At 44.9% G+C, this 9,290-nt stretch overlaps 1 protein-coding gene across 1 annotated transcript in view; it reads left to right on the top strand.

Annotated features, from left to right (window-relative positions):
- The first annotated feature begins 837 nt into the window (after positions 1 to 837).
- Positions 838 to 9,290, top strand: part of saraf (store-operated calcium entry-associated regulatory factor) — a 44,410-nt gene continuing 35,957 nt past the window's right edge. Inside the window, exon 1 of the mRNA XM_063039171.1 lies at positions 838 to 990. Within this exon, the coding sequence (XP_062895241.1) occupies positions 900 to 990 (91 nt within the window). The 5' untranslated portion in view covers positions 838 to 899. The remainder of the gene's footprint in view (positions 991 to 9,290) is intronic.

Below are 9,290 nucleotides of genomic sequence, written 5' to 3'. Positions count from 1 at the left end.
CTCTGCGAACATGCCTGTTCTGATCAGCCGCTTTTCAATCTAATTCTTCATTACCTTGCCTGCAATAAATGTTAAGCCTACTAGTCTATAGTTATCACGGTCAGTGTGGTTATATACTGAGACAATGTTAGCTTATTTCCAATCTTTTGGGATTTCACCAGTCTTCAGTGACCTTTGAACAATACATGTTAGGGGTTTGTATATATAAATCACAGACCTCTTTAAATACCCTTATATATGTCGTCTGGCGTTGGAGATTTATTATCTTTCAGCCTTTTCAGCTGAAGCAGAATTTCACTTTCTAAGATGTCCAAGTTACTTAAAACAATCTTATTTTTCTCTACTCTTACCGACATACAGTATTCCTAACATCTTTGCAGGTGGATATGAGTAAACAGTATCCGGTATGTCCTTCTCTGCATAACTTAACAACCACTTATTCCGAATATTGCACTCTTAACTCCCGACTTGACTTTTTTGTATTCCTTATATAGCTGTATCTTCTTCAATAATTTTTATGTGTTTTATATACCCGGCATATGTTGTGAAATCGATTGTGATATGGCAGCACTTTGCAATACATAATAATAAATCATTATTATTGCAAATTACAGTAAGTAATTAAATAAGTACTGCAAGCCTGTAGAAAGTAATGAGGTAGTGTTCATGGGTTTATTTGTCCCTTCAGAAATGTGAGGGCTGAGGGGAAGGAGCTGTCCTGACTGGTTGGGTGTCAGGCTGCAGGACTCCCGGGACCCTGCCCGCCCTTTCCCAGTTCAGCGTCACCGGGCCCCCAGGGCAGGGGGCGGAGCGACAGACGTCACCCTCCGCCAAATGTGACGTCACCGCACGGCGGCGGCGACGGCCGGGCGCATGCGCAGCGGGTAGGAGCGGCGAAGATGGGCGGCTTGGGTGTTGGTGTCGGTGCAGCGGCGGCGGTCTTGTTGTGTTTTGGCGCTGCGGTGGCGGCGGCGGCGGCGCACGATTCTGGTAAGGCTGCTGTTCCTGGGCTCTTCACGGACAGAGATGCCAGGGGTTGGTGCCGACCCCTGGGTGAGCGGGCGGCCAGCAGTCGTGGCTTTACCTGCTGGCACCTACCCCATTGCAGCCGGCCCGGCCCAGCTGCTACATCCTGCTGCCCGTATTCACCTCCATTTGGGGCCCCAAGCCCTCCTCCCGGGGTTCACCTGCGAATCTGCTGGGCTCGTCTTGTTGCATCCGGCGCGCCCCTTCTCTGAATCGGGGAGACCCAGTGTAAATGGGGACACCGCTTGGTCGAGCACCTCCGCTCCATCCACCGAAAATCGGCATTCCCCGGTGGCCAAACATTTTAACTGCTGCCACGGCCTCGATGAGGCCTCTCTCGGGGTGGAGAAGCAAGACCTTATATTTCCTCCTTCCGGTATTTTTTTCCTCTTTTCACCTCCCCCTTTTCTCTTCTATTCCCCACTCTAGACTCTTCTCCTCACCTGCCTATCACTCCCTCTTGGTGTCCCTCCTTCCCTTCCTCCCATTATTGGCCCAAAACGTCAAATGTTTATTCATATCCATAAATGCGACCTGACCTGCAGAGTTCCTCCAGTATTTTGTGCGTGTTGCAGAAGTGGTGGTACATATTAGTAGGTAAGGGGAGAAGGTCCTTAAAAGAGAATACAGGGAGTTGGGTAGAAAGCTGCATGGTTGCCGTGCCATGTACCAGTGGCGGCAAGGATGAGTTGATTTGGTAGATGAATGTATGGCTGAGGAATTGATGTAGTGGGCAGGGTCTCAGATTTGAGTAATTGCGATCTTTTCTGGGGAAGTTGTGGCCTGTACAAAAAGGATCGGTTATGTCTGAACTTAAAGGGAACTAATACCCTTGTAAACAACAGGAATTCTGCAGATGCTGGAAATTCAAGCAACACACATCAAAGTTGCTGGTGAATGCAGCAGGCCAGGCAGCATCTGTAGGAAGAGGTACAGTCGACGTTTCAGGCCGAGACCCTTCGTCAGGACCCTTGTAGTAGGTTCACCTGAGGACTGGGAGAAATTCAGAGTTCAGCAGAGGAGGACAAAGGGCTTAATTAGGAAGGGGAAAAAAGATTATGAGAGAAAACTGGCAGGGAGCATAAAAACAGACTGTAAAAGCTTTTATAGATATGTAAAAAGGAAAAGACTGGTAAAGACAAATGTAGGTCCCCTGCAGACAGAAACAGGTGAATTGATTATGGGGAGCAAGGACATGGCAGACCAATTGAATAATTACTTTGGTTCTGTCTTCACTAAGGAGGACATAAATAATCTTCCAGAAATAGTAGGGGACAGAGGGTCTAGTGAGATGGAGGAACTGAGTGAAATACATGTTAGTAGGGAAGTGGTGTTAGGTAAATTGAAGGGATTGAAGGCAGATAGATCCCCAGGGCCAGATGGTCTGCATCCCAGAGTGCTTAAGGAAGTAGCCCAAGAAATAGTGGATGCATTAGTGATAATTTTTCAGAACTCGTTAGATTCTGGACTAGTTCCTGAGGATTGGAGGGTGACTAATGTAACTCCACTTTTTAAAAAAGGAGGGAGAGAGAAACTGAGGAATTATAGACCGGTTAGCCTAACGTCGGTGGTGGGGAAACTGCTGGAGTCAGTTATCAAGGATGTGATAACAGCACATTTGGAAAGCGGTGAAATGATCGGACAAAGTCAGCATGGATTTGTGAAAGGAAAATCATGTCTGACGAATCTCATAGAGTTTTTTGAGGATGTAACTAGTGGAGTGGATAGGGGAGAACCAGTGGATGTGGTATATTTGGATTTTCAAAAGGCTTTTGACAAGGTCCCACACAGGAGATTAGTGTGCAAACTTCAAGCACACGGTATTGGGGGTAAGGTATTGGTGTGGGTGGAGAATTGGTTAGCAGACAGGAAGCAAAGAGTGGGAATAAACGGGACCTTTTCAGAATGGCAGGCGGTGACTAGTGGGGTACCGCAAGGCTCAGTGCTGGGACCCCAGTTGTTTACAATATATATTAATGACTTAGATGAGGGAATTAAATGCAGCATCTCCAAGTTTGCGGATGACACGAAGCTGGGTGGCAGTGTTAGCTGTGAGGAGGATGCTAAGAGGATGCAGGGTGACTTGGATAGGTTGGGTGAGTGGGCAAATTCATGGCAGGTGCAATTTAATGTGGATAAATGTGAAGTTATCCACTTTGGTGGCAAAAATAGGAAAACAGATTATTATCTGAATGGTGGCTGATTAGGAAAAGGGGAGGTGCAACGAGACCTGGGTGTCATTATACACCAGTCATTGAAAGTGGGCATGCAGGTACAGCAGGCGGTGAAAAAGGCCAATGGTATGCTGGCACTTATAGCAAGAGGATTTGAGTACAGGAGCAGGGAGGTACTACTGCAGTTGTACAAGGCCTTGGTGAGACCACACCTGGAGTATTGTGTGCAGTTTTGGTCCCCTAATCTGAGGAAAGACATCCTTGCCTTAGAGGGAGTACAAAGAAGGTTCACCAGATTGATTCCTGGGATGGCAGAACTTTCATATGAAAGACTGGATGAACTGGGCTTGTACTCGTTGGAATTTAGAAGATTGAGGGGGGATCTGATTGAAAAGTATAAGATCCTAAAGGAGTTGGACAGGCTAGATGCAGGAAGATTGTTCCCGATGTTGGGGAAGTCCAGAACGAGGGGCCACAGTTTGAGGATAGAGGGGAAGCCTTTTAGTACCGAGATTAGGAAAAACTTCTTCACACAGAGAGTGGTGAATCTGTGGAATTCTCTGCCACAGGAAACAGTTGAGGCCAGTTCATTGGCTATATTTAAGAGGGAGTTAGGTATGGCCCTTGTGGCTACGAGGGTCAGGGGGTATGGAGGGAAGGCTGGGGCGGGGTTCTGAGTTGGATGATCAGCCATGATCATAATAAATGGCAGTGCAGGCTCAAAGGGCCGAATGGCCTACTCCTGCACCTATTTTCTATGTTTACTAGAGTTGTTGAAGAGGGTTTAAGCAAATTTGGCAGGGGGATGGGAACTGGTTGGGAACCCAAGAAAGGGAGTTTGTGGAGTCCCTCTGAGATGGATTCTTAGAACAGCTTGTACTGGAGCCTACCAGAGAGAAAGCAATTCTAGATTTAGTGTTGTGCAATGAACCGGATTTGATCAGGGACCTCGAGGTAAAGGAGCCATTAGGAGCTAGTGACCATAATATGATAAGTTTTAATCTACAATTTGAGAGGGAGAAGGGAAACTCGGAAGTATCAGTATTACAGTTGAACAAAGGGAACTATGGTGCTATGAGGGAGGAGCTGGCCAAAGTTCAATGGAACAATACCCTAGCAGGGATGACAGCGGAACAGCAATGGCAAGTGTTTCTGGGAATAATGCGGAAGGTGCAGGATCAGTTCATTCCAAAGAGGAAGAAAGATCCTAAGGGGAGTAAGGGGAGGCCGTGGCTGACAAGGGAAGTAATGGACAGTATAAAGTTAAAAGAGAAGTATAACATAGCAAAGATGAGTGGGAAGCCGGAGGATTGGGACACTTTTAAAGAGCAACAGAAGGTAACTAAAAAGGCAGTACGTGGAGAAAAAATGAGGTACGAAGGTAAACTAGCCAAGAATAGAAAGGAGGATAGTAAAAGATTCTTTAGGTATGTGAAAAGGAAAAAAATAGTTAAGACCAAAATTGGGCCCTTGAAGACAGAAGCGGGTGAATTTATTATGGAGAACAAGGAAATGGCAGACGAATTGAACAGGTACTTTGGATCTGTTTTCACTAGGGAAGACACAAACAATCTCCCAGATATAATAGTGGACAAAGGACCTAGGGTAATGGATGAACTGAAGGAAATTTATATTAGGCAGGACATGGTGTTGGGCAGACTGTTGGGTCTGAAGGCTGATAAGTCCCCGGGACCTGATGGTCTGCATCCCAGGATACTTAAGGAGGTGGCTTTAGAAATCATGGACGCATTGGTAATCATTTTCCAATGTTCTATAGATTCAGGATCAGTTCCTGTGGATTGGAGGGTGGCTAATGTCCCTCTCTTCAAGAAGGGAGGAAGAGAGAAAACAGGGAATTATAGACCGGTTAGCCTGACGTAGGTGGTGGGAGAGATGCTGGAGTCAATTATAAAAGATGAAATGACGACACATCTGGATAGCAGAAACAGGATCGGTCCGAGTCAGCATGGATTTACGAAGAGGAAATCGTGCTTGACTAATCTTCTGGAATTTTTTGAGGATGTAACTATGAAAATGGACAAGGGAAAGCCAATGGATGTAGTGTACCTGGACTTTCAGAAAGCCTTTAATAAAGTTCCACATAGGAGATTAGTGGGCAAAATTAGGGCACATGGTATTGGGGGCAGAGTACTGACATGGATTGAAAATTGGCTGGCTGACAGAAAACAAAGAGTAGTGATTAATGGGTCCCTTTCGGAATGGCAGGCGGTGACCAGTGGGGTACCGCAGTGGGGTACCGCAGGGTTCAGTGCTGGGACAGCTGTTTACAATATATTAATGATTTAGATGAGGGAATTAAAAGTAACATTAGCAAATTTGCCGATGTTACAAAGCTGGGTGGTAGTGTGAAATGTGAGGAGGATGTTATGAGAATGCAGGGTGACTGGGACAGGCTGGGTGAGTGGGCAGATGCATGGCAGATGCAGTTTAATGTGGATAAATGTGAGGTTATCCACTTTGGTGATAAGAACGGGAAGGCAGATTATTATCTGAATGGAGTCAAGTTAGGAAAAGGGGAAGCACAATGAGATTTAGGTGTTCTTGTGCGTCAGTCACTGAAAGCAAGCATGCAAGTACAGCAGGCAGTGAAGAAAGCTAATGGCATGCTGGCCTTCATAACAAGGGGAATTGAGTATAAGAGCAAAGAGGTCCTTCTGCAGCCGTACAGGGCCCTGGTGAGACCACACCTGGAGTGCTGTGTGCAGTTTTGGTCTCTAAATTTGAGAAAGGACATTCTTGCTATTGAGGGAGTGCAGCGTAGGTTCGCAAGGTTAACTCCCAGGATGGCGGGACTGTCATATGTCGAAAGATTGGAGCGACTGGGCTTGTATACTCTGGAATTTAGAAGGCTGAGAGGGGATCTTATTGAAAAATATAAGATTATTAAGGGATTGGTCACGCTGGAGGCAGGAAGCATGTTCCCGCTGATGGGTGAGTCCAGAACCAGGGGCCACCGTTTGGGAATAAGGGGTAGGCCATTTAGAACGTAGTTGAGGAAAAACTTTTTCACCCAAAGAGTGGTGGATATATGGAATGCTCTGCCCCAGAAGGCTGTGGAGGCCAAGTCTCTGGATGCTTTCAAGAAAGAGATGGATAGAGCTCTTAAAGATAGCAGAATCAAAGGTTGTGGGGATAAGGCAGGAACTGGATACAGATTGTGGATGATCAGCCATGATCACAATGAATGGTGGTGCTGGCACGAAGGGCCGAATGGCCTACTGCACCTATTGTCTATTGTCTATATTGTCTATTGGTTGCTATACAAGTAGATGCCGTGTTTAGTGAGATTGTGAGGAAAGACAGGCTGATGATGGGGCAAAATTGCAGTCAGTGGAATGAGTTGAATTGTAACATGGGTGCAAAATTGAAAAGGATGATGAATGTAGGACTGAAGGTGTTATTTGAATGCACATGGTATACAAAATTATGTGGATTATCTTGTTGCACAGGATTGGCAGGAATGAAGTTATGGGCATTGGTGAGTCATGGCTGACAGAAGATCTTAACATCCAAGGGTGCACATTGTATCTAAAGGACATGCAGATAGGCGGAGGGGTTGGGGTGGCTCTGGTGGTAAAAAAATGAAATGGGGTGGGAATTGGTGACAGGATTGGAGGATGCAGAAACCTTGTGGGTAGAGTTAAGAAACTGCAAGGGTAAAAAGAGGATTGGGAAAATTATAAAACAAGCAGCAATCAACAGAAAAAACATTAAGGAGAGACAATATGAAGCTAAGCTAGCCAGTAATATGAAAGAGGATACCAAAGCTTTTTACAGATTTGTAAAATGAGTAAAAGAGAGGTGAGAGTTGATAATCAGACCACTGAAAAATGACACTGGAGAGGTAGGAACGGAGGACAAAGAAATGGAGGATGAACTTCAGTATTTTTCATCAGTGTTTACTGTGGAGTGAAGTTGCAGTGCTCCAGAAATTCAAGGGTGTTGGGGTAGAAGTGAGTGTAGTTGCTGCACAAAGGAGAAGTTGAAAAGTCTGAAGGTAGATGAGTCACCTGGGCCAGGTGGATTATACCCCAAGCTTCTGAAAGTGTGGCTGAAGAGATTGCGGAGACATTAGTATTGATCTTTCAAGAATGACTAGATTCTGGAATAGTTGCGGAGGATTGGAAAATTGCAAATGGCAGTCCACTCTAAAAAGGGAGGGAGATAGGAAAAGATAGAAGTTGGGAAGATTTTAGAGGCCTTCATTAAGAATGAGATTTTGGGGTTCCTGGAGGCACATGATAAAATAGGCATGGTTTTCTTAAGGATAAATCTTGCCTGACAAGATCTGTTATAATTCTTTGGTGAAATAACAAGCAGAGTAGACAAAGAATAGTCAGTGGATGTTGTGTACTTGGATTTTCAGAAGGCCTTTAACAAGTGACGCTGCTTGACAAGGTAAGAGTTGATGGTATTATAGGAAAGATATTAGAATGGATAGAAGATTGGCTGATTGGCAGGATGCAAAGTGAGAATAAAGGGTGTCTTTACTGGTTGGCTGCTGATGACTAATAGTGTTCCACTGCAGTTGTTGGGACTGCTTTTCTAGCTCTATGTGATGACAGAATTGATGGCTTTGTGGCCAAGTTTGTGGGCAATATGACTTTAGGTTGGGGGTGGTGGTGCATGGAATCCTCAGAAGGACCTAGACTGGGAGAATGTGGCGGAAGGTGTACAATGTACTGAAGTGTATGGGTAAAAGGAATAAAGGTGAAGATTATTTTCTAAACTGGGAGGAAATTCAAAAATCAGATGTGCAAAGGGTCTTGGGAATCATGCAGGATTTCCTAAAGGTTGAGTTGGTGGGAATAAGGGTGAATGCAATGTTATCATTCATTTTGAGAGGAGTAGAATATAGGGGTAAGGATGTACTGTTGTGGCTTTATAAGGCATCGGTCAGATGACACTTGCAGTATTGTAAGCAGTTTTAGGCCCCTTATCTCAGAAAAGATGTACTGGCATTGCAGAGGGTCCAGAGGAAGCTCGCAAGAATGATTCCAGGAGTTAAAGGGTTAACATAGGAGTGTTTGAGGTTCTGGGCCTCTACTTGATGGAGTTTAAGAAGAGTGAGGGGGATCTCATTGAAACTTTTCAAATATTGAAAGGCCTAGACAGGGTAGATGTGGGGAGGACGTTTCCTATAACGGGGGAGACTCAGACCAGAGGGCACAGCCTCAGAATAAAAGGACATCCGTTTAGAACAGAGATGAGGAATTTCTTTAGCCAGTGGGTGGTGAATCTGGAGACCAAGTCATTGAGTATATTTAAAGTGAAGGTTGATAGGTTCCTGATTAGTCAGTGTCAAAGGTTATGGGGAGGAGGCAGGAGAATGGAGTTGAGGGAATGATAATTCAGCACGTTGAAATAAGGGAATAGACTTGATGGGCTGATGGTTTAATTCTGCCCCTATGTCTTATTATCAGATCTGCATCTTAGACTCGGTCATCGTGTACAGCTCAGAAACCGGCCCTTCTTCCCACCCTATCCACGGTACTATATTAATATCATATACTTGCATTTGGTTTCGACGAATATTCTGCCTCCCACCTCTGCAGGCAATGCCTCCTAGCCTTCAACACCCTCCCTGTGCAAAAATTTCTCCCTCTGAACCATTTGTGCTTCCTGTGTAAAGAAACTATAACTGGGGTTGAGGAGGTGATTCTGCTTTCAAATAACCTTGCCTAGTGTTGTGAGATTAACTACAGAAACACTGGCCCAAGTGAAGGGTCTGACACCCTCTGCTGGTCTCATATGCACCCATCCCGCTGCCCTTCATCATGATGTTTGGTATCTACTCTAACAATAAGAATAACTCTTGACCACACGATCTACCTTGCTAGGATCTTTCACTTTATTGTTTACCTGCACTGTACTTATTGATTAACTCTTTTCTAACTCAATGCACTGTGTAATAATATGTACAAGCAGTATACCGGATGAGTTTTCGCTGACTCTTGGTATGTGACAATAATAAACCCTATAATAGTAATAATTTTTTTCTAATTCTGTTCCTGCAGCTTTGAGTCAATTTGTCAATTTTATCAACTTTGCTACCAAGTTCCACCTTGC

This window comes from Mobula hypostoma (genome assembly GCF_963921235.1).
Source record: "Mobula hypostoma chromosome 16 unlocalized genomic scaffold, sMobHyp1.1 SUPER_16_unloc_2, whole genome shotgun sequence".
Classification (NCBI taxonomy): Eukaryota; Metazoa; Chordata; class Chondrichthyes; order Myliobatiformes; family Myliobatidae; genus Mobula; species Mobula hypostoma.
The sequence above is the reverse complement of the archived record's forward strand: the minus strand, read 5'-3'. Positions and strand labels throughout refer to the sequence as shown.